Source organism: Nothoprocta perdicaria, unplaced genomic scaffold, assembly GCF_003342845.1.
Source record: "Nothoprocta perdicaria isolate Ctin4 unplaced genomic scaffold, notPer1 scaffold_260, whole genome shotgun sequence".
Classification (NCBI taxonomy): Eukaryota; Metazoa; Chordata; class Aves; order Tinamiformes; family Tinamidae; genus Nothoprocta; species Nothoprocta perdicaria.
In genome coordinates this window covers 359,458-384,023 of record NW_020455489.1, presented here as the reverse complement: position 1 = coordinate 384,023, position 24,566 = coordinate 359,458, and the positions used below count along the sequence as shown (strand labels likewise).

The 24,566-nt window shown below is 50.2% G+C and overlaps 1 protein-coding gene across 2 annotated transcripts in view; it reads left to right on the top strand.

The window, feature by feature from the left end:
• The window catches only part of PRKG1 (protein kinase cGMP-dependent 1), a 320,495-nt gene that overhangs the window by 19,484 nt on the left and 276,445 nt on the right, over positions 1-24,566 (top strand). The window contains exon 1 of one of the 2 annotated variants that reach the window (XM_026040661.1): positions 5,659-5,996. The exons of the other annotated variant lie outside the window; for it this stretch is intronic. Coding sequence (XP_025896446.1) covers positions 5,659-5,996 — 338 coding nt within the window. Of the gene's footprint in view, positions 1-5,658; positions 5,997-24,566 lie in introns of those variants that run through there. 2 annotated transcript variants of the gene reach the window in all.

Genomic DNA, 24,566 nt, shown 5'->3' with positions numbered 1-24,566 from the left:
AAGGACTTATTTTATCTTGCTTTGAAGGAGTTCCTGGGAGTTGAGCCTGGGATTGCCTGGCGGTGAAATTCGTGCTGTTCTGCACCTGCATCAAAGAGCAGGAGACGGCGGGGAAGCGGTGCAGCGGAGAACCTTCCCGGCATGTCTTAATGCACCTTTTAATTATGGGCTGCAGAGAGGCTTCTGGGTTGGAGCAAAACCAGCAGGAGCTGAAGCTGGAAGAGGGACCACAAGTCCTGATTTTGCACAATGCCCGCGGCAGGAGCTCCAGTTTGGGGGTTTGGGCAGCGGCAGTGCARCAAAACACACCATGAATGTTTTCTCTTGCTCTGAGAACTCACCTGGACAGAGCTTTCCCAAGGAGAAATCAAAAATCGTTGTGGAAATCAGTGGAGCACTGTAAAGACCTTGGGAAACCCAATAGTGTGTAACTTCCTTGTATACAGTTGGATCTGGATGGGGTGGGATGGGATGGGTTCCTGGTGCCTTGGTGCTGGGTCGCCTGCGGTGCCCAGCTCCAAGTGCAACAGTTTTCCAAGCCATTTTCTGGAAGAGAAAGGTTTCAGCAATGGCTGAAGAAAGGCTTCAGTCATGAACATAAAGGTCACAGAAAACACAGGTTCAAAATAGATGTTTGGCATAGATWTTATAAACAGTTGAAAAGTTAATGTATTTTAATCAGCATGGGAATGAATCTGATTACATAAGAGGCAGTATCCTTGTTTGCAATGCATTCATCATAAAAYGATGCTAACACCCCGGTTGTTTTCCTAGTGATAGCGTAATGCGTGTTTATTACTAATCCAATTTCAAATATAAATGAGTTGTTTTGAAGGCTTGATGAGCCAGCCCGCCAGACCAGGCTGGTTATGGTGGTTGAGAGGTTCATGGCTGGTAAGAGATGAAAAACACTGCGGGGTCCAAAAGGCGATGAGAGGGAGCACCTGGGATTGCTGATTAGAAGACATCCTGGGAGATGGTCTCACCCGGAGAAGCTTAGCRGGTGCATGTGAAGTCAGAGCCAGCTGCATGAAGATGGGATCTGACCCCAGATGTCCCCAGGCTCCGTTCAGTACCTGAGTGTCTCGATCATGTAACACAACAGCGTCAGCTCGACACCTTTCTTGAGCAACTTAATGCAAAGATGATGCATGGAGTATGTGAGGTGACCGTAAGGCCACTGGCCGTGTAGGTGCCTCTGTAGATGAGGCTTGGGAAGCCTTCAGGGTGCACTGGTCATCAGGTGATGTGCAGGGCTCTATACAGCACTCGGGTTCTGTCTCCCTTGCGTGACCAGGCTGGGTTCTTTGTGTCCTCTGGCAGCCACCCTGTGCCGTCTGGTCCATGGGCTGGTGAACAGATGAGTCACAGAGCTCTGCCACCTCTTTACTGAGACCTGGAGATACCGGATAGCAGAGGAGGACTATGTTGAATAGTGAAGATAAAATGAGCCCGATGGATGGATGCCCTGAGAGGCTACGCTCCACATCCTGGCARGTGAATGAATTCTCCTGGCACGAGGTGAGAAGCGGGGGGAGAAGGGCCTTCTCAGCCACCTCGGCATGAGCCAGAACGTAACTGCGAGCTCCTCAGCTTCTACCTGCTCTCCAGCTGTGTCAACCACATTCACTTTTCCTACAAACTTCACCTGCTTTATACCGTTAAAGCATGGTGGTTTCAAGAGGAGCTCTGCTTCCTTACATTGAGGATAATTGGTCCCTGGGTTCATTTCCCCGTAGCTTTTTTGGCTGAGAGCAAAAGAAAGCTGCGTTTCCAGGGCTCTGCTTGTTCAGTCGCTGCTTTTGCTCTACATACTCAGTGCCCTGGGACTGCTGAGAAAAGCAGGGGCAGAGGCAGTGTCTAATTGTAGTAACTGGAAAAGCGCACCAAGAACTTCTCCTGGCAGTTTTCAGAACAAGTTGCTGCTTAGCAGGAACCTGAGGAGATTTCTTAAGGCAGCTGGATCATTTTGAAGGTGCTTCTGGCTTAATTTCAGCCACACGTGGATGTGCTCAAGCTTTGCTTGGCCCTGGCTTAGCTGGACATCAGCCCTCTTTCACAGGAGGGAGAAAATAAGGCAGTCACTTGAGGTGCGGATGGATGGCAGGGCTCAGGATTGGGGATTGTGGAGCTAGCTCTGCTCCAGACCTACCTGGAGACCTGCTTCCCACTTGCAGCTCCCCTTCTGTCTAGGGGTAGCCTGGAGACGTGGGTTCACTCTCTCCTGCAGAAAGCCCAGCGCCAGAGCTCTGGTTTCGGGGCACAACAGGAGAACCCAGGTGCTCCCAGCAAACCTATGTCCTGCCTTCCTACTGCCCCACAGAGACTCGCAAGCACCAAACAGGCACCACAGCGAAGGGGTGGGAGACCTTCTGCCACCACAACTGATCATCGCGTGGGAAAAGCTGTTAGAATCCAACCATTGTGAGACAGCTAGAGGAGAGATGTGATGCCAGTCAACTGAAGAGCGTCRGGTGCTTTCTGGACGGAGGATCTGCAGTCTCTGCAAATAGGCAGGTTAGCTCTCAACAGGGTCTTGTTAGTAAGGGGGCAAAGCCAGGGTCGGCTCTTAGGGTTGTTCTGATAGAAGTAATGGACTCTTGATGGGCTTGTTGAATCTGCATTCTCCCTCCTATCTTACAGACAGCGAGGCTAGTTTTTGTTGTGCCATTTATACGCAAAGCTCGGGTTCTTCTCATGAAGGTGTTCCTCAGCCTTTGAGGTTCTGCAGTTCCAGCAGGAACTGCAGGTGGAAACTTCTGCCTGGACTGCAAAACGAGGTGGGTAGGATTAGCTTTCATGCTGAGGACTCTTTCAGTCTATGTTCTTCATGCCTTTAATTTTACTGGGCAAAGGGCCCGTGAAGGAGTCCGGGAAACTCGCCTCTTAATCTGATTTCGGCACACGCCTGTGAGGATGTTGGGGGCCGAGGGACAGAAACGGCTGCGTTATCTGGCTAATCCAGCACTATCATTCCGTTGTAATGTCTCCTCATTTCGCCTCGCCTGACACAAGCATTCATTTTTGTGTTATTATGTATGCCTCTAATGTGATATAAAAAGCTAAGCACATTACCAATTACAGTGCAGCACACTCTTCTTTTTCCTTCTTGCCTCTGCAACGAGCATATTTTTCTTCTTTTTTTTTTTTTTTTTTTTTGTCAGTTAATAGATCTGGGGTATCTTTCTCATGCCCTGTGTCTATGCAGAACAATCCTTGTACGGGGAGATTTCCTAAGGTGGGCAGCAGCGGTCGCACGTGTTTCACAGGAGCTGCTTCCCAGTGTTTCTTAGTGATAATGGCACACAGAAAAATGAATGCATCTTAAAGAAGAAACACTGAAATAACCCACCTGTGCCATCAATTTGATTTTGCTTAGGGATAGGTGGGGTTTAGCCGAGAGCAAAGCAGTGCTCGCACTTGCAGCCGCCTTCGCCCCRTGACGGGATTGCTGCAAACGAGCATGTGGGGAGGGTGTCTTTGCAAGGGGCTCCACATCCAGCAGCAGCTCAAGTCACACTGGTTCCTTCCCGGACTACACAAAACCAAGGCAAAGAGGAGGCAAGGGGGGCTCCAGCCAGGCCAAGGCTCCCTTTCCCCGCACTGGCTCACCTGCGCCCGCGGATATTTTGGCAATGGAAAAATAAAGAGGGGGGGAAGAAAGGGTGGAAGGGAAATGTTTATGCATGTGCTCAGGAGGCATGTCTAGCTTCTTCCGCGCYGTCCTGGCTGACCGGAGCAAGGGGCCGTTCGCCTGTCAGCCGTCCAGCTCGCAGCGGTGCGTGACCGCCTGCCCTCCGTGCGGTTCAGTGCCGCTTTCCATGTAGGAAGAGCCTTTCAAACACGTTCTGAGCTTGGAAGGTGGCAACCCAGAAGAAGTTCCCAGCTCCCTTAACAAACTAGGGGCAGGCTGCGTTTTGCCGTCTCCGAGTCCRTCCTTGCATTCCTGCCATTCCTGCAGGCAGCGCTTTTCCGTCTCGTTCGCTCGCTGGAGAAGATGGAAGCAGCTGCTCTGAAAAAAACCTTGAGGTTGTTTTCTTTTTCTGCTGGGAAATTACAGCTGGAAAGAAGAAAAAAAATGAAAAAGAATGGGATGATGAGATTTATTGCGATGGGACGGGGGCAGCAGGACCTGGTGCTGCAAGGCAGCCAGGAGCCTCAAGGTCTGAAGCCTGAGGTGAGGTCCCCAAACACCCCTCAGAGGATGGTCTCCTGAGAAGGGTAGTGAAAAACATCCCCCAAAGAGGCCGCTGGCTGCAGCCTTTGCAGTGCAGGGCTCGGCCCAAGGCTTGTCGAGACCTTCATGGGCTTCCTCAGCCGCATCCTAGCACCAGGAATGCTGACTGCTGCTCACCGTAGCCATAGATCCAAAGCCTGCACCGTGGAAAAAAGCTGTTTTATTGGAGAGCCCACTTCCCGCCTGCCAATATCTATCATTCCTTTAGCTCTCATTAGATGAATTCCTGGCTGGTTTTATTTCCCGCAAAGCCAGGCACCGTTATCTCAGGGTCTAAGCAGCACAGGGGTGGGTTGCTCTAACCATGGGGCAGAACCCCTTGCAGGAGAAGGTCCTGCACCCCGAGCAGGCGATGCCTCAGGGCATGTGTCATCCTCTGTGGAGCACCGTGTCCCGTGGAGTTTTTCCTCCTCCGGATCCTTTYTGATGTGTACGTCCCTGTCCCAGGTCACACACCCCTCACAGAAATCCAATAACGTGGTTTTGTGGCTTGTTTTGAAGAAATTATGTTCAACACTTCCCGGAGGACTTTGCTTAACCATGTCGTGGCCCTGCTTGGGCAGAAGTTTGTGTCACCTCTGCCTTTAGCAATATTCCACAGGGGGGAAGATACTAAAGTCCCCCCATTTAGTCACTTCCACAGGGGGGAAAAATAAGCCCCAAAGCTAGAGTTCAAGCATGTTTGCTGGATACTCTTAAAATAGCTCATTTACCGTTCATTTCTAGAGTACATGTATTTGATGCCGTGTTCCTTTAAAACATCAACGCTCAGAAGATTTTGGGGATTTTATAAAGAGCACCTGTGGGTCGAAATGTGGAACTTTGGGCTCCTGCCAGTAGGTGATAATAGAAAGAGGGGAGTAAAAACAATAATGATGAGAAACAAACCTAAACAGAGCCCTTTTTTGCACCCCACGCGGTGGGAATCCGGGGCGGGGGGGAAGGCGCCAGCCCCGCTCGGGGGGACGCGCTTAGGGGGGGTGTGTGTGGGGGGGGGCGGTGCTGTCGGGTCGCGGGTTCGCGTCCTGCTTGCCCCCCTTGCTTTGTGGGGTGCGGGGGTGTCGGGAGGAGGCGGCGGGAGACGAGCGGGGGGAAGGAGCGAGGCGCGGCGAAAGAGCATCGGCGCGGACGCCCCTTCCTTGCTCGCTGCCTCCTCCTCCTCCTCCTCCTGCTCGGCGTGTGTGCTATGTGTGCGTGTGTGTGCATGCATGTGCGCCCGGCTCCGGCGCGCCCGCTCCAGCCCAGCCTGACGCAGGCGGATCGAAATCGCCCCTAACGAGGCGGGCGGCAGCGGCGGCGGCAGCGGGGGAAGTTGGCCCAAGTGCCACGAAAGGGAGGGTGGGGGGGGAAGGAAAGAAGGAAAAGGGGGGCGGGAGGGGAGGGTGGGGGGAAAGTTGCCCGGCGAGGCGGCGGCGAGGAGCATGGGCACTTTGCGGGATCTCCAGTACGCGCTGCAGGAGAAGATTGAGGAGCTGCGGCAGCGCGATGCGCTCATCGACGAGCTGGAGCTCGAGCTGGACCAGAAGGACGAACTGATCCAGAAGCTGCAGAACGAGCTGGACAAGTACCGCTCGGTGATCCGGCCCGCCACGCAGCAGGCGCAGCAGCAGCAGCAGGCGCAGCAGCAGCAGGCGCAGCAGCAGAGCGCCTTGCAGGGCGAGCAGCGCACCAAGCGGCAGGCGATCTCCGCCGAGCCCACCGCCTTCGATATCCAGGACCTCAGCCACGTCACCCTGCCCTGCTACCCCAAGAGCCCGCAGTAAGCACAGGAGGAGCGGTGGGAATATGGGGTGCAACTCCCCCCCCCATGGGGTGCGCGTGTGTGTGGGGGGACCTGGCTGTGGAGCCGCCGCTCTGCCCCCCCGTGCCCGCTGCCTGTGGGCGGCCACGCTCATGTCGTCTCTCTCCCCGGCCCGGCTCCTTCTCCCTCCCCCTTGGCGTCGGCTCCAAGTTGCGAGTTTTTCTGGGGGAAAAAGTTGTGTGTTTGTGGCCACGGTGGCATCGCTGCGCGTGGCGGGGCAGGATGGGGCCCTGCCGGGGGAGCCCCCCTGCCTCGCAGCCCCCAAACCGTCCCGGACACGCAAGGGGGTCAGGCCGGGCAGCAAGTTTGGGTAGAGGCTGGTGATGCCCGGTGGCGACTGCTGGTCCCGGAGCACTGGTGCGGGAAGGGATGAGAGCAGGGAGAAAGGATGTGAGAGGAGCAGAGGATGCGAGCGGGGAGAAGGGATGCGAACGGAGAAGGGAGAAGAGATGGGAGCGGGGAGAAGGGATGCGAGCGGAGCACAAGGATATGAACAGAGCAGAGGGATGTGAGAGGAGCAGAGGGATGCGAGTGGAGCAGAGGGTCGCAAGTGGAGCAACCTGGCCAGGGGACAGGGATAAGGGGACAGAGCAGCCTCCTCTGCGCTGGAGCGAAGGTGTTTGCGGGTTGCCCTGTGGGGGCCGAGGCTGCTCTGCCCCACGGGGAGGTCGGTGCCGAGTCGCCGCTCAGAGGGGAAAATGTCCGGAGCTGGGAAGGCTGAACCCAGGCACAGGCTGTCCTGGGTTCACACCTGCCGCCACTGCCATTGGCATCGGGGTACGGAGCCCTGGCGGCGCCTCCCCTGCCCCAGCATCCCTGTGCATTTTGTGATATTTGTTTCATGACTGGCACGTAAAGCCAAAGAGACTTGGCTCAACCCTTTTATATATACATATATATATATATATTATATATGCATAAAGGGTTGGTGTCACCCGCCGCCACCTGGGCACGCAGCCGGGCCTGCGCCCTCGACGCCCCGCGGTGCCGCGGCCACGCGCGAGGAGGCGGCCGCGGCCACTGCACGAAGCGAGGCCATGGGGGTGGCCCGGGCCGCGTGGCCGCCGGGGCCGGGGGCCGGGCCCGCCATGAGGCGCCATGGCGGCTCTGTGCCGTCTCCTGGCAACGGGGGCGGCGGGCAATGGCGGGGAGGCCCCTGCCCGCCTCCATCCGCCTCCCCCAGCCGCTCCGCAGATATTTTGCCCTTTTAAGGCGAATCGCTCTGAGTTTTTTTTTTTTTTAAAAAAAAAAAAAAAAGCTGCGGGGAGAAAGTAGCGGAAAGTAGCAAGCGCCAACCCCCTCCACCCCTCCTACCATGAGGCCGCCGCCATTTGGCAACGCTGGGACCGGGCCCAGGTGCGTGGCAGGGAGGGGGGCAGAAGACGGCCACGRTGCCCCCCAGAGCCCCCCCGGTATCTGCCCTGGGTGCAAGTGGAGCCCACAGCAGCCTCGCCTGGGCAGGGCTGGGTTACCCGCCGTCTTTCCGTCCATAACACTTAAGTGAACTAAGGCGCCTATGCAACAGCGTTTAAAAAGTTAAAAGTGAAAAAGAAAAGTTAAAAAGTGTTTTTATAAGGCATGTAATCCTCTCCGCCTACCCCCCAGGTGTGTGTGGGTGCGAGCAGGCATAAAATGGTGGCAGCTCTGGCTCCGCTTTCAGGTGTTGTGAGGAGGCCTCAAAAAGTGGAGGGAAAAGTGTCTAAAGTGGCTTTTTTCCTTCTTCTTTTTCCTTCTTCTTTTTCCCCCTTTTTCCCTTTTTTTTTTTTGGTGTTTGTGTGGCTTTATGGGTGATAGATGTGTTGATTCCCCTTGAATGTGTGGATGTGCTTTGTTTGGGGATGAGTGCCCCCAAATAATTTATTTTGCTATCTTGCTATGTAAAAAGAAAAAAAGCTGAAAAGAGTGACACTGGGGTGTTTTCCTATATGTGTTCCTGTATTAAAAGGTTTCCTGGATTAGCTAGGTGCCAGCAACACCTACTTGGCCTCACCTACTTTGAGTGCCTAAATTGTGCATTTTCTCCTGTATTTCCACATGAGACCCAAATGCGGCTCCCGSGTGCTTGGAAGCAACCTCTGGCCTTGGTAACATTAACACCAAGGCAGGGCGTCTTCAGGGTGCTCTGGTGTTGCATTTGGCTACTTATGGCAGCAATGAAGGGAGAACTGCTAGAAGCAAGTTGCTTAAAGAAGCAAGATGCTTAAAGTACGTTTYGGAGTGCGCGGTTCCTGCTTCGGTGCTGTGGATTTGCCTTGCTGGTGTGAAAGTGGACTTTGGGCTCTCATGAGTTTTATATACCTAAAAGATACAAAGGGCAACGTTTTGCCCCCCTCAACTGCCCCATTTTTTTCCTTTTTTTTTTTTCCCAAGTGAAGTTTGGTGAGAAAATTCTGATTTTGGCATTTTTATCCGTCTTTGTATTTGAGTAACTAGGAGGAAGTTGCCCGAAGGGAGAGTTGTGGATCCCCCATCAGAGGGAACAACTTGAGTAAAGCAAGCGGATGAAACGGGTGATGGCTCGTGAAAGCTGGAGCATCTTCCAGAGCGGRCAAAAAAATGCCCCGAGGAACCCTTATCTCATCTCCCGCTTCCGAAACTCGCTGCTCTGCTTGGTTTTCCACTCCTATGGCCTTCCGCGGGGTGTTTGCTGGCCACAAAGGGCCTGTCGGCATCGAGCGGCCCACAAGACCTGGTTGGTGCCAGCGGTTGCTTCAACCCGCTGAGATTTAGTAGCGCTGCGAAACCCACCGACACCTTTTGTGCCCAGGAAAGCTCTGACTCCTTCCTTGCCTTGGTTACTCTGTATTTACAGGGGGAAAATGCCCAGGCGTTGTGGAAAGAGTGTTTCCTTTTTTGCGCCTGCTATATCCTTATTGAGGACTGCAAAATCAGCATATTTCCAAATTTATAATAATAAAAGTGCAAATATGGTGCAATAGGGTACGAGGGATCTGGAGGGCCCAGTCTGCCCTTGTCCATGATGATGTATAGGCTGGCCTTGACCCAAGTGAGATAGAGAAAATGTTGAGGAAGATGAAAAAACGTCGTGTTTACATGAATTAACAAACGTTAAAAAATGCTTTGAATGTGAAATTAGGAAATCTGCCAAAATCTTGTGGATTCATTTTTCTATTTTTTATGTTTTTTTTTGGGGGGGGAAGGCATTCTGTGAGTCATATTTAAGAGCTCTTTATTTATTTATTTATTTATTTATTTATTTAAACACATTTTATTGCATAGCCTCGGGGAAAGTGCAACACACATACAAGGGATCTAATCAATTCCCTTGGACAGCTAAATTGCTTCTTTGGGGGCAAGTGAGCCCATCTTTCATGCACTCTAGCTAGCGGCATGGTTTTAAGTGGTCGTAGTAGTTAAATAATAAAGCAGAGATATGTGGGAAGGCGTTTAGGGTTTTGCGTATTTGCCTAAATATCAGTGAATCCCTTTGTAAACAGTGTTCTTGCTACATTACCTCAGAAAAGAGAAAAAGCTTTATATATATTATATATACATATATGCGTGCCTGTATATATGTGTGTGGTAACGAGTGGAAGAGGTTTTTTTTCAAAGAGAAAGGTCAAAAGTAATTAGTTGGACAAGGCCGTTAAAGACAACTCTTTGCTTGGTGACTCGCTTGACTACTGGCCGAGAGATTAAGCTGCAGTTTCTGTTACTTTTACTTAATTTTTGGTCACTGCCTTGGATTTCTGCTGCTTCCAGGTGCCACTTGTGGCAGCGTAAYATAATACAGCAGGTCATTAAACAAAATCCCCCAGAAACTTTGCTGCTGCTTATATGCAAAACAGAAGTAGAAGTCTTCCAGAAGCCCAGCAAGCAGATGCTTAACAGGTTAATTTCCAAATTGTTCTTTTTTTTAAATCATGAAGCGTACACGTAGATTTGCTTTCTAGAGAATTAGCTTTTCCCCTGCAGTCTGTGTTACCTGGTGGATGCTCCTGGTAGGGAGTTTTTAAGCAYGTCGGCAAAAACGAGGGGCTTTTTGGCAGGATCCCCATGCGAAGAGAAGACGAGTGCGGAGGAGCCTGCAAGCCCTTTCTATGAGGCAATTCCAAGTGGTTTATCCCTAGGAAAGGGGCAGCGGTGAGCGCAAAACTTGCTGGGGATGGTGAGTGCGGTGCCCAGGGTGGGATGGGGCCCTGCAGAAGTGGCAGGTGTCGYGGTCGGGAAAAAGGGGCTCCCCTGCTGGGAAAAATCCCCACRAGGAGCAGCTCGGAGTAGGTAACCCTCTTGAGATGCGATATTCCTGAAAAAAGCCCCCGTCACCCCCCAACCCCTTTCCTGATTTCTCCTTTTTCTGCTTCGGAGCTGTTTCTGTCTTCAAACTCCTCTTGATTTGATGCCTCAGTGTATTTGTCGAGGGTGTCTGGAGAGCCTTGGACCATCTYGCTGCGACACAGGCTAGAAGTAGATGGGGAAAAATATCCTGCCAGGCCTGTCGTCACAGGACGATTGAGGTTGGAAGGGACCTCTAGAGACCATCCAGTCCAACCTTCTGCTCCAGCAGCGACACCCAGAGCCTGGGGCACCAGTCGCACCCAGGCAGATCTTGAAGACCTCCATAGATGGAGCCTCCACAGCCTCCCTGGGCAGCCTATGCCAGGGCTCGGTCCCAGGTCTTGCTCAGTTATTTAATATTCCGATGGCGGGGTGATCCGAGCAAATAGAAGGGCTCACACTGTCGCTGTCTGAGGAGCCTGGAAATGCAGGGAGCGTCCTGGAAATACCCATGTATTTTGAGTTAAACRATACTCTAGTGTTTGAGGCAAATAAGTAATGACAGTTGTGCATGTGTGGCTGTATTTATCCATACRTCCATGAGCGTTGCAGGAGCACAAATCCACCCTGTGAACTGGTTTTTAGGAAAACACCGAGTGACTCAACGTTGGTACTGGTAGCCCGGAGAGGATGTTCTTCCAAGCTCGGCTGGACTCGGGGAATGCAGAAATGCTCTTGGCTTTGGCTCCTTTGGCGGTCGGCAGCATCCGGACTCGGCAGCCGGYGGCACGCAGCAGAAACCTGAGGTTGTCGTCGCCCCCCTCTCCGTGACCCCCTGGTGTCGCTGGGCCCCCAAGATCTGTCAGAGCTTTTGCTGTTCAAGCTGCCTAGTGGGAACTTCCTGCTGCCAAATGCAGCGGGTTTGGGACTCTCGTTAGTGTCTTTGTAGAGCACGGAAAGGAGCTTGGCTGACACTCTGGGCGGGTGGGATCGGTTGCTGGATGAGCCAGGCAGCAGCCAGGTGCGGAATGGAGCTGTCCTTAACCTGAAGGCCAGGCAAATAATGCCGTTAAATAAATGAATGTTGCTTCGAACCGCCTCTCACGTTGACTGCAGTAACAACCTCCTAGACAAGATGTTGATTTTCTTCCCTTTCCCAAAGCTCCTCTCCTTCCTCGGAGCTCTCCCATAGGGTCCGCACTGGTCCTCTCCCTAAAGCAAGCCGCTCTGTTCCCGCTCTGCGTTGAGAGGGAGTTTCCAATCYCCCCATTTGGGGGATATTTCCCCAAAGTTGCCCATTGCCTTTTATCATCCCTTACCCAAAAGCAGTCGTGCCTGCGGACAAAGCAGGAGCAAAGTCGCACCCTGGCCAGAGGCAAAAAGAGCCATAAAATACCCAGAGAGAGCTCGCTTAGAAGTGTGACTTTACATCTTGAAGCAAATAGTTTCATCTGAGCATTCAACTTACTAGATATTYACCCAAATGATATTTTTTTTCTCCCCTTTTGCATCCTTATTTTATAAAACACCCTGTTAATAASAGGCGACTCGCGCGGAGGGGAGAGCCCATCTCCTGCTCGTCTGGCACCTGATTGCTTCTTATTTCCCCGTTGTGGTCCAGGCACAGGAGAGAAACGGAGCGTGGACCCACGCTCGCGGCTTGCCTTTTTTCCCCACTGCTGCTTGGAGAGACGCTGAAAAGACTTGGCATCGAGCGGATCTCGGCTCTTCTTTAACTTCAGGCCGCTGGTCTTGCACTGCAGGTTTTTTTTGTTCCTTTTCTACTGGAAAGCCAAACGGAGCTGAAATAGGGAGCTGCCAGGGTCGTATTTAGAGCCTTGCTTGGCACCTGTAGGCCCAAAATGAAATATTGCAGTTGTATTTCCMGATACGGGAGGAAAAAATTGAGTCCGTAGCAAGGAAATAAGTAATGGCTTCATCTCTAGAATATCATGGCTCTTTCTTATTTTTTTGACCAGAAATTCTATTCAGTGGCTCTAAGTGTCTCTCTTTCTTCTTTTCTCTACTGCAGATTTAATTAGAATGAACCTATCTCTATTTTGTTTTATTTTTTTCCAAGGCAAAAAAGATTCTGTAGGTGGGTTCTGGGCAGATGTTATAAATTGGAGTCATGTTAGTAGATGTTGGACAGGCCTTGTAAGGTTTACATTCCAGTTCCCCAATAGTACCTAGCTTGTATTATTTTTAAGTTACCTTTTGAGACACTTAGCATTGAGGAAATTATATCCTAGGCAAGGAATATCCTGTGCTTTTCCCAAGTGGATATTTTGACTGATTTTGGAACCATGATACTGATCTCCCCAAAAGCCGTGACTTGRCGTAAGGCTCTGCCGCTCCTTCACGGTTGTCCCCGGATCTCTCTCAGCTTCCTGATCCAAAACACGAAGTGTGCGAGGCCTCATCTGCTCCCAGCTGCGGGAATCTCCCGTCAAGTGTCTTGGGTCACTGGGACACAGACAGGGCAGATCTCAAGGCCACCGGGTTCTTCGTGCCTGGACGTCATCCATCCTGCCCCAGCTCTGTTGACGGTAGCCGCGACCCTGTCGTCTCCAAAACTTAACAATTCCCGGCAGCTCTTCTTCTTTCCACAGATATCTCCTCCTGCTAAACCTTTCTTGTGCTCTGCGTGCTCTCAGGAGACCCAAAAGTCTGTTTTCCTTGCCCGTTTTTATTGACAATACAGACATTGCTCACACACGGCCATCGAACACCCCGATTCCATTTTCTCAGGATTATTCTGCAGACTCAAGTGCACTTCCCTCCGGTGCCTGTATTGCAAATAAAAGCCAGCTACCCCAGCAAATTAGCGTGAAAGCACTGGCAAAATACATGTAGAATATGTATGGCTTTTTATTCCTCCTGAGGAAAAAGCTCTGCTTTTGCCTGTGGCATATACTTTTAAAAAACATACCTGGCATGCAGCAAGGCATTCTAAGGAGCTAAATTGGGCTCGTGCTCATCCCAGGAGGCAAATCCGCCACCGCTGTGACAGTCATCTCTCTATCCAGCAAGTCCTGAGTGCCCAGACTTCGGCTGAAGCCGTCAGGGACGGATAAACCCCATTGCTCCRGGTGCCCGGTGTGTGTGTGAGGGGTTTTCAGTGTGCAGAAGAGCAGCTCTTTGCCACATGCACTGCCTATGTATGCCCAGCTATGTGAGTGCTTAACAAAAGTAATGTTTTGGAGCTGGTTTAAGTGCTGAAACACTGTTTGCAACTTGAAAATACTGATATATATATATATAGATGGATAGACAGAGGTATATATATTTATATATATATTATATACACACGTATAACTAACTGATGTTTCCTTCCCCTKTGATTACTGGGCTTGCCGGCGGGCGCCTTGGAGCAGAGCTGCTTGGGCGCCAGGCCGAGCTCAAGGGTCTGTCCTGGTGCTCCAGCCGAGAGCCTCATTTTATCGCCCCGCTCGGGCAGCGGAGGTTTGTTCTGGGCCCGACAAGGAAAAGGAATAAGATGGTGATGCCACAGCTGGCTCCTTGCAGCGGCTAAATATAGACGGAGGAGCAAGGAGCAGGGGGAAAAAATGGTCGCTCTGCTAACTGGGCTATATTTAGGTGTCAGATAAACAGATTTTTTGCTTTTGACCCTCCTCCTCACGCCCCCTAAACAGCTCTTTGTGCTGGCTGCGAATRCCTTGGTTGTTCATGGCTTCTGTTCTTTGTGAAAAATAATAATGAAAAAAATCAAAGGAGTAATTCTGACTGCTAGGGAAAGGAGATGTGTTGTAGACAAAGCTCTAAAAGGATGAGCTTTGCTGTACGGGTTCCCTGTGCTCTGGAGCCCTGTCCCTATCCATAGGAGGTGCTACTTTGAAACATAGGTACCACCTAACATACAAAAACTCACCCTAGCAGGACTAAGAGATATAGGCTGAGTAATAACCATCCCTTAGAGCTGCTGCATCTGGTGTCCCTTGTGGTTTTTAACCTTGCAACAGGCTGTTTTCCTCCCAGCAGCGTGTGCATGGAAAGGGATGGAGAGCTCTCCCTTGTCATTGCTACAGAAGTGTATTTTTTTTTTTTTTTTGCTTTTTAATTCTATTTTATTAAAAAGTAACCAGCGTAGCCTTCTGCTGGGAGAGATGAGGACAGGGAGCCCTCAGAGCTGCAACTGCTTCTCTGTGCCTGAAGAAAAGGGTTTCACAGGGCCCCATAAAACTCCTCTCGCAACCTCAGCAGTGGCCTGAGCGTCGTATCAAGTTATTTTACTGGTTTAATTTTGCTTTTTGCAGACATATGGATGTTTTTATTAACAAATGGTCACTCTTTTATTAACTCATCACTCTTGGTTTTTCCCTCTTGGGCAGCGCTGGCTCTAATCCCTTTGTGTACCTGGCAATTCGAAGTTAGATTTTAGAGCAAATCAAATGGCAAACTGCAAGGCAGGGGCTTCACTAGAAATGCATGGTTTGGGTACCCGTTGGGCTCCTGATTCGCAGGCATTGGTTTGGTTTATTCCTTCCCCTCTCCTCCCACAAGACAAACTCAACCTGCTCAAGTTTCCATTTAAGTAACATCATTTAATACCYGCGTTGCTTAAGGGCAGATGTGCTTAGGGTTCTTGTATTCCTGCTAACCTGGCGGGGGGCTGGGAGCTTTAAAACCGGCRCCGTTGCTGTTAGAGATGCCAGGAAGGTGACGGCTGGCAGTTTCGAGGAGGTAAAATTGGGAAAACTTGGCCTGTTTTCCCTTTTTCCTCTAGCCTATGAGAAAGGAAATCAGAGGCACCTGCAGGTAGCAATTCTGCCTGTTGTCTCCTTGCTCGCCAGGGCCCGGCAGGAGCCTCTGCTTCTCTTTCTTGCTTGGGCAAGGTTATATATACTTCTACTTTATTATACGGTGGTCGTAGTCAAAGGCACTTAGGGCATTTAAAGAGAAACGATGTCGCTGAGATTGGTTTAGATGTTTTTTTCTATGTTTCCTCATTCATTTGCCTGAATTCTGGGAGTCCTGGAAGGGCTTTTTGCAGCACAGGCATCTCCTTAAGTGCTATTAGCTGCACGGCGTAAGTGGTCTTAGGCAGCTGCCTCTGTGTATGTTTATTGTGGCAAAATCATCATCAAACTTGTTTATGTTGGAATTGGGAGAAGATTAAAAGAAATTCTAGCTCCTAACAAAATCAARGCAGGCTCGAGATAGTGATGCTGACAGCTTAACGTTGTTGAATGATTTTTCCAGACCTCCTCAATAATTAATATGAAAATATTGATCGCTGGGGCACAACTCGGCTATTGGAAGGATGGCAGATGGTTGAAAGCAGAGGKTTTTTTAAACATTTAACCCCCCTCCACTCCCTCCGTGTTCTTTGCAGGTTGTTTCCTGGCCCGCAAAGTAACACAGAGCTTTGTCCTTGCCCTGAAACGCTCTGCAGCTGAGCGGGATTTGCARCTCTGGCTTATCCAAACAACTTGTTCAAGTGTTGCAAAACAAATTCAGCAATTTAAAGCAATTTGAAGAACAGGCGTGGGCTGCCTTTGGTGCAGGCAGAATGCTTCGCATGCCCCAAGTGAACACGAAGAGGTTAAAACAAAGAGGTAAAAATATTATTTTTTCTTCTCCTGTCGCCCATGAAARGACCAATCTACAGCTGCTGGAAAGGATTAACTATAAAAATAATCTGGTTTAGTAATACAGCGATGCTGAARCTCTGCAGACCGCATATGATTTACTTGACCTTTATAAATAGAACAGCGTTGTATCTTTATGGCAAAAACACCCATAAAGCAGCACGCTGATTTACTGCTCGCCACAGGCTGCAGTTTTAAAGGTTTCATTCCTTGACTAGAAAGGTAAAGCGTAGGATTTTGGACCGGACCGCACAGGACATACCGGCTCTCTCCCAGCGCTGCCAAAAAAATGCAGGTAAAAGCAGCGGGTGGGAACTTGTGCCTTTGGTCTCAGCACGAGCTCTCGTATGAACGCGTTGGAGAACATTCTGATAGCACCAAACACACATGGGCCTTGATGTGCGGGGCTTGACAAGCCGGGGCCACAGGTCCTACTTCAAAGCTGCTTTTGATGCCTGGAGGTCCCCCCTCCCCCTTTTTTTTTTTTTTTTTTTTTTTTTTTTTTTTTTTTTTTTTTTTTTTTTTTTTTTTTTTTTTTTTTTGTGCCCCCCCTCCCCCTTTTTTTTTTTTTTTTAATTTTTTTTTTTTTTTTTTTATTTTTGATTCTGGGATTATTTATGATTTTTGTTCCGATTTCTTTTCCAAAACCGTCGCGTTCCGTATCGGCGAGATGAGCTCCCCGTTACTGCAGCTTGTCCGGCGCTTCTCCCTTCCCAGCGGGAAGTTACTCAACGCGTCAAGACTTGTCACCAACCACCAACACCGAATAGAGAAAGAAAAGCAGCATAGGTCAAAGCCTAACATCACCTTGGCAGTGATTTTAGGGCGCTACACCTAATATTTAGGGATAACATCATCCTAAGAACACCAGGATTCCCAAGTTTTGCCCGTACATCATCACTAACTGAAAGAGTTTATAGATCAGCAGGGAATTTCACTCAGTAAGTGAATCCTGCCTGATGCAGCGGGTGACCCAGACAGTCGGTAGGAGTAAGAAACCTGAAATCCATTGGCTCTAAAAGGTGTTTCAGTCTTTTCCTAAAGGAAGGCGTGTGCATCCTGGCCCCTGGAACAATAATATCTCTTCCTTTCAGCCGCTGCACGCGGAGACCAGCTGCTGTTCCTTCATATGGTGGGGATTCACTTTGCAGCTCAGGCTGCTGCTGCTGGCAGAGGGGAGATAATAGCCTGAATCCAGACAAAAACACTGCCCTGAGAGCTGTGCCCTTGGCGCCCTCGCTCCAAAGATTTGACCCTCTCTCGTTCTCCCTGAAGGGACAGAGGGGATGTGGGGGCGTTGAGGTTCCTCAAGGAGATACCAAGGGTTTAACGCAGCCAGGGCTTGCTCTCCTCGAGCGTGGTCTCCTTCAGAATGTGCCATGTGTTAATTGGTAGGGAAAGTGACTTTGAGGCAAAGAAGCGCCAGAGCTTCTCRAAAGAAAAAGCAGGCAAGTGTCTTTGGTGTTAAGTGATACTTCTTTAGGTTGGTGTTAAACCCTGTTTAAAATAATTTTTGCTTACTGTAGGAGTCACTGTTTCCTATATATAAATATATTTATATATAGTACCTCTGCTGTATCCCTTTTCCTCTTCTGCTCTTCTGTGTTAACCCAGAGGGCTCTTCTGGCCCTTCCTAGTTCCTTTTCCAAGTTTTCTGGCTCTTCCTTGAGACCTTTAGCCAYTGGCCTGCAGCTCCAGCCGCCCATTCAAGGAAGCTGATCCGGAGCAAATGCCATGGGCAGGAGTGATTCCTGTTCTGAGGATGCGCGGGGCTGGGTAGAGGGGCTGCTGAGGAGCAAGGGCCCCGAGGGTCACCTACAGCCATAGCATGTGGTGTGAACCAGGGCGCCAACCGTTCCATCCACCCTGGGCTGCTCCTCAGAAGTGTCTCGGGAGAAACGTGTATAATCTGGTTGTGTCAAAGCAGGAACAGTGCTTGGGTGGACAAATGCCATCTCCAGTGACCCTCCATGGGTTCCAACTGGTGGAACAAACTCAAAGGTCTGGGGCTTTGCTATGAACGGGATGTTTTCTGGGCCTTGATGCTTGAGATTGCACAAAGTGGTCGTCCCAGAGGCTTGAGGGTTAAAGCCTCAAGGATTAAAGCATCTTTGCACTTTGAGATCTCGGTTTTATGCAGTCGTCCCTTTCCCTACCAGCAAATCTGAATCCATCTGTCCCTTTTCTCCGGTGTTTGCATTAGCACAGTGCACGTTCACCCGCGCCCTCGGCTTTGGCAGGGTTCGAAAGCAGAACTCCCCACRTCCCCTGACGTGACGGTGACAAACGGCAGCTCCGCTCGTGCCGAGAGCTCCAGCTCCTCATGCTGGCGAATACATATGCCAATTCACCCGAGGCTTAGCCATGAAGCCGGAGCATTCCCGCGTTATTTAAAGGAAATACTTTCTTGGCTTGCCACGCAGAGAGAAAACAGCAGTCTGGTTAATGCCCCTTGTCTTGGASTTACGTGGTCTGTTCCCTGCCTATCTTCTGGTTCCCTCCTTCCAATGTGGTATTTGCCACTTATTCTCCAAAATGATCCCACCTGTAGCCGGTGAGATCAATCTTCCAACTTGTCCCTGTGTCACCTTAGGGCCTGGGTGTTTATTTTGTGCCTCGGGTTAGAATCAAAGGCAGAAGTACAAAGAGTGGCCCGGGATCCTTAATGGACTTACTAAGCCGAGATTAGCACGAAAGCGCAGCTGAACAAAAAGCATCTCAGAGGAGGCAATTGCTGCCTGGCTGTTCCTCAAAGCACGGCACGACGGAGGCGATCGATGAGCACGCAGCGGGAATGCGAGTCAGGAGCCGGTGTTCCCAATGGGACCGTCTCTTCCCTGCTCTCACTTGGGATGGAAATTCCTCGTGGCCGGGAGTCCCAGCCATGCTGCTCTCYTTTGCGCTGCGCTGCTTCCTTCTCCATCAAGGGGGTACCGAGCTGCGTGACGGGGTGTTTAGGGTGTTGAGAGGCACCCGTCGAGCCACTCAGCCTGTTCGTTATTAGGTGAGGCTCAGTCTGCAACACCGCACTCCCATGGATTCGCCGGGACCTGCTCTTCTGTCGTATCCCGAAGGAGCCTTTCCAAAAGCAGCTACATCAGCAGCACTTGTCTTTAAATCCCTCCGCCTTGGCCCTTGAGAGGCGAGTGTTATTTAGGTAATCCCATACATCTGCTTTCAAGCGCTTGTCTCAAAGCCTGGCAGCTAAAATCAGTCCTTTTACCAGCTCTTAAGGAAGCAAGAAGTACTTCTCCCCCCAAATCCTTAAGAGTATTTATTAAAAAATGAGGGATTCTTTGCGCTSCCGTCGGCTGTTGTCGTCTGACGTGCTTGAAGCTGGGGGCTTCTCCCGTGCCTTGGCCGTGCCTGGGCARCGGCCCATGTGGAAAAAGCTCACGGAATATTTGTAATCCGGGAGACGGGAATGAGCTGCCTCTGCTCCCGGGAGCTCTAATTGGATTTCTGCATCTATTTAAATTAGGTTATCGTCCCCTTGGCAGATTTCCTGCTTCTTGCACAGGGGCGAAGTCCATCTCTGTAACTGCTCTCAGTGACTTTCTTCTCCAGGGCGTCTGACTGCAGTTCTCTGCCTGCCTGTTCATTTATCACGGCAAAGCGACACGATGCAGACCTCGGAATACACTAATAAACTTTGGAGAACTGTTTTTAGGTGCCATTTAGTCCGGCTCCTTTTTTCACCTCCAGTCAGGGTTTAGTGTTTGGGAGCTGCCCAGACTAGAAGTGTGTGTGGATGAGTGACTGATGAGCAAACCCTTGCCTTAAATAGATGTTTCCTTTGAAGATATATTACCATGACCTTCAGGGTGCCTTGTCCGTGTCTGCACTCCTTTATCTTCATAACCAAACCCTGCTGGTGGAGATGAACTAGAAGAGGTCACTCTCTGGAGCCCATCATGACATACGACGGCACATATATATTTTTCCCCTTCTGTTTTCATTGTCTCGAAACGTTCCCAGCTCGTGCGGGGTATGCACTTTGGACGTGGCAGCATGGCAACCTCACTTAGAAGAGCGTCTTCCAGCCAGGTGCGTGCATCAGGAGGAGCGTTGGCCTGTATCAGGAGGAGTGTTGGCAGCACGGCGATGGAGGGGATCCTGCCGCTCTCCTCAGCTCTAGTGAGGCCAAACCTGGAGTGTCGGGTGCAGTTCTGGGCTCCCCAGTATGAGGGATGTGGAGCTTCTAGAGAGGGTCCAGTGGAGAGTGACAAAGATGATTAAGGGGCTGAAGCATCTCTCGTATGAGGAGAGAGTGAGTAGGGCCTGTTTWGCTTGGAGAAGAGAAGGCTGAGAGGGGATCTGATCAATGTGTATAAGTACATGAAGGAGGAATGTAGGGAAGAAGGGGCCAAGCTCTTCTCAGTGGTGGCCAGGGACAGGATGAAGGGCAATGGGTACAAGCTGAAACCCAGGCAGTTCCATCTCCACGTGAGGAAGAACTTCTTTACTGTGAGGGTGACAGAGCCCTGGAACAGGCTGCCCAGGGAGGTTGTGGAGTCTCCTTCTCTGGAGGTCTTCAAAACCTGCCTGGATGCGACCAGGTGCCCCGTGCTCTGGGTGTCCCTGCTGGAGCAGGCGGGTTGGATGATCTCTAGTGGTCCCTTCCAACCTCAACCATTCTGTGATTCTGCATGATCGGCTCTTGGACAGGCTCCATCCTTCCCTCACCATGAACTTGCTACATGTTCTGGCTGATAACTGCTCGGCCAGACTTTATATATCAGAGGACTGTTTGCTTCAACTAACAGCTATATATTGGCTAATGAATAGTGGATCTATCCTCTTCGAAGGTGTCACGAGTGGCTTTCCCAGAGATGCTGGATATTTTCAAAGTAGGCAAACTCTGTTGGCAAGAGCCAGCTCTTGCTTGCCAAGGGCGCCAACATTTCCAGCTTCTAAAGCTGCTCTTGTTGTTGCTGTCATTGTTTTGTGCACTTTAGTGACTTCTATGGAGAATGTAAAATGCTATCCTAGAAAGAAAGGGGTAAATTAAGATCTGTGGGGTGAGGTGTGCTAAAACACAAGAGCGAACAAAACAGCCCCCAGCGCTCGCTYGTGGTGTTTTTGCCCTGACGTTTTTCAGTGTAGGTGAAAGGAGAAGGTAACTTTTTCTTAAATTATCCCTATTTTAAGTATCAATACTCAAAATATTGAGCACCAGGGTAACTGAATGGCCTGATATATTTAGAAGCCCAGGCTAGAACTCTCTGTCCACGTCCTCCTCCATTCCCACAACTAAAAGTAGTATTTGAGGCTGGGTGAGGCTTAGTGACTTGGCAGTTGYTTGTGCCTTTAACCAGCACGTCAGTTTACAAGATTTCAGGGTACGTTTCCCCCCGTGATGAAGCAGCAGTTGGTGCCACGGGTGTTTGAGGTCCTCCTCGACCCCCTTTTTCTCCCTCATGGGTTTGAAGCCCCAACACGCTCGCGTTATCGTGCTGCAAAAAAARGGCAAGAAACAGAAAATTGAGCATATTGGAAGATCTTTGCTGTGTAGTTCAGGACATGAACCCTACTGTATTTCCCGTTAACAGGATCAGAATAGCTCAGCAGTTCTATTTAAAATTCCCTTAAGAAGCATTTTTAAGGCGGGCTTTAACCCTAGCCAAAACGAACGGATAACGCRGAGTCATCGGCTACTCGATAGGCCRAACTCGACCCGAGGCCTGGGGGCCTGGGCTCTTCTGCACCCTCCTGCTCTTAAGAGTACACAGGCCTTCAAAGGAGCACCCAGATATTTTTATTATTTTATTTTATTATATTTTATTATGCTTATTACAGGCTTAGGTGCATCAAGACACTTCCCAGCCATCTGCACCCTAGGAGGCCACGTTTCCTTTTGTGTCGCACAAGGTGCAAGCTGCCCTGTTTTGTCGTTATTGCCACCAGCTTTTAATGCGAAAACCTGCAGTGTTTTGCTGTTGAGCGGGCTGGGACGTGGTCTGTTGAGCTCCAGTTTCAGAGCGTGATCAGAGCACAGTCTGTTCGTAAGTAACAGGGTGAATCCTATGGGATAAAGCCACAAAGATGTCCGCGCGGTTGGGGTGCCGCCGAGCTGCAGTGGGTGCACGTCCCACGTGGCCGTTTTGCTTTGGCCTTTTACAGCAGCGATGCCGTAGCATGAGGCAGATGCCGCTTGTTTGAGGGTCTCTGAGCAGCGTTTGAAGCCTTTGCAGATCACGAGCTCTTCTCTTCTTGTGCTTTGGACCGCAGGCCCGGCGGTGAGCGCCGGGTTCCCTCCTAAGTAGACCACCTGGTGGCATCCGTAGCGGCTGGCACAGCCATGAGGGGGGAAAAAGAGGCTTTTACTACCCTATGTGAGCACTAAGTGTAAGTTTGTGTTGGAAAGTGTTTAAAACAATGAAGTTTGGAGAGAGGAAGAGCTAAAGAAGTTCTTGTAGAGGTCTCCTCTCTGCTGTTAGGTGACTGCAATATGGACTTTTTTCCCCTTACTTCTTGAACACCAGGAAACTCAGATTTCCTCCCATATATTCTCTTAGCATTGGCAAAACTGAATTCCAATCTCTCTCTTTATCTGCCTTTGTTGCCTATTCCCAACAGCTCATTCCCTGGAAAACTGTCCTCGTGTAKGTCCGTTTTGGCCTAAAGGGATGACGATTACCACTTTTTTCTGGTGTTTCTCCATGTGTCTGGAGTACATGGGAGTGGTTGTGCTTTAGGCTGGAGATYGGGATTGCTGTTAACTTTTCTGGTTGGGGAATGTAAAGCACGGGCAGAGCAGCAGCCCTCAAAGCAAGTTTTGCCTCTGTCCGCAGGCTGCCGTCACCATCACTCTGCTCCTTATCCAGGAGCAGGATCCACCAGAGGTCCATCCAACCCCCAGGATCTGCTGGAGAGCATTGGATCTTCCTGGGAACCGCTCGTCCTGTCTCCATTGAACTTGGTCGTTATTTTCTTGGGGGAAAAAAGAAGTGATGATTCGGTGCCAGGTTCCTTACCCCTGGAGAGCAAAGATTCGGTCTCCTCTTCCAAAGGATTCTCCATGTTGAGAGCCTTTCACTTTCCAGAGAAGCAAATATGCATGCAAATGCACTCGTGCACTTGGTACTAGAACAAACTTTTTCCAAGAGTGTAGGCTTATTTTATTTGCAAGCCATTTCTGTTAGAGCTGTGAGTGGGAAAACACAACCTAAACTCCCTTAAAATCGAAAGATTGGACAAAACCAGCAGCTCATTTAAGTGAGTGAATTCTGAGTGCGTCCAGGATGAATTTCMCACACTTTCCTGCCTTGAAACATTGGGATTGTTGTGTCTGGGATGGGTGCCGTTCACCTGGAATATATTTGTGGGGTTTCCTGAGGGAAAAACTGCTCAATAAAACCCAGAGCAAACCGCAGGACGATGCTGTGCCTGGCAGGTGGGAATGGGAATCTGCGCGGCATGAATAATTTTGGGGCATCCTTAGCCTAGCAAATCGTGGCCTCCCTAACAACAACAGAGCTAATCTTCCTGTAGCTATGACGATATATTTTTAGTATCAAACTAATTTCCAAATGGTTGGAGCTAGGCTTGTCTTCTTTGTTTCTTTRKTTTTTTTTAAAGGGCAGCTGGCGAAAGGGCTTCTGGCTTCAAACCACGGTCAATGCCCTGGTGCCACGGGAACCAGGAGAGAAGATCTTCTCTTCCCATTTCTCTGGAGAAGAGAAGGCTGAGAGGGGCTCTGATTAGCATGTATAAGTACATGAAGGAGGAATGCAGGGAGGAAGGGGTCAAGCTCTTCTCASTGGTGGCCAGTGAYMGGACAAGGGGCAATGGGTATAGGCTGAAACCCAGGCAGCTCCATCTCCATGTGAAGAAAAACTTCTTCACTGTGAGGGTGCCAGAGCCCTGGCACAGGCTGCCCAGGGAGGCTGTGGAGTCTCCTTCTGTGGAGATCGAGAGTTCTTGAAGAGTTATTACGCAAACTCTTTTGTGGAGACACCTAAGTTTAATACGCTGGGTCCTGGCAGAGAGAGGGAGTATATTATCGGTGCTGTGGCCAGCGTGGTTTTTGTCTTAATGGTTGTAGTGCTTCATTGGCATTAAAAGGGGTTGCAGGAGTTAGTGGGCTCCTGCAAGACCTCCACGTTGAAGGACTGAGGTATTTTCTGCTGTGAGCCTGTTGGTTCAGAAGTTCTGAAACATTGGATTGCTATGACAGGAGTTTATAGGAGTTTGGAACAGGAGGCCCCATCATGCAAGTCTTGCTGCTTTTCACCCATGCCAACATCTGATGCATCTTTCTTGACCTCCATGCATGGTTCTCACCATGGAACTGGCCACATTCTCAGGATTCCTTCAAAACGTTTACTCAGTTCTCCCAGTAAAACCTCTTTTTGCTTTTGATGTCTTCTAAGTCAACAGAAGAGGTCCAACTGCAGCYGTGTCTGAATTCCCTCCAGTCTCGCACAGATGTTTCAGAAACKCTCCACTTGGAAGACTTGACCTTATTTTACTGTGGAGAATGTCTCATTTTTGAGACTTGGAATGAAAGAAACAGCTTAAACTGTAGCTGTGGTTGACAGGACTCATGTGAAAGCTTTTCTCCTGCCGTCTCCTTTGGCATGCGGCTGGAGTAATGCTGATAATTAGTGCTTTGTTAGGAGGGTGTTGGAGACCTGTGGGGGTGGCTAGGACTACAAGAGCAGTGTTCAGTGAG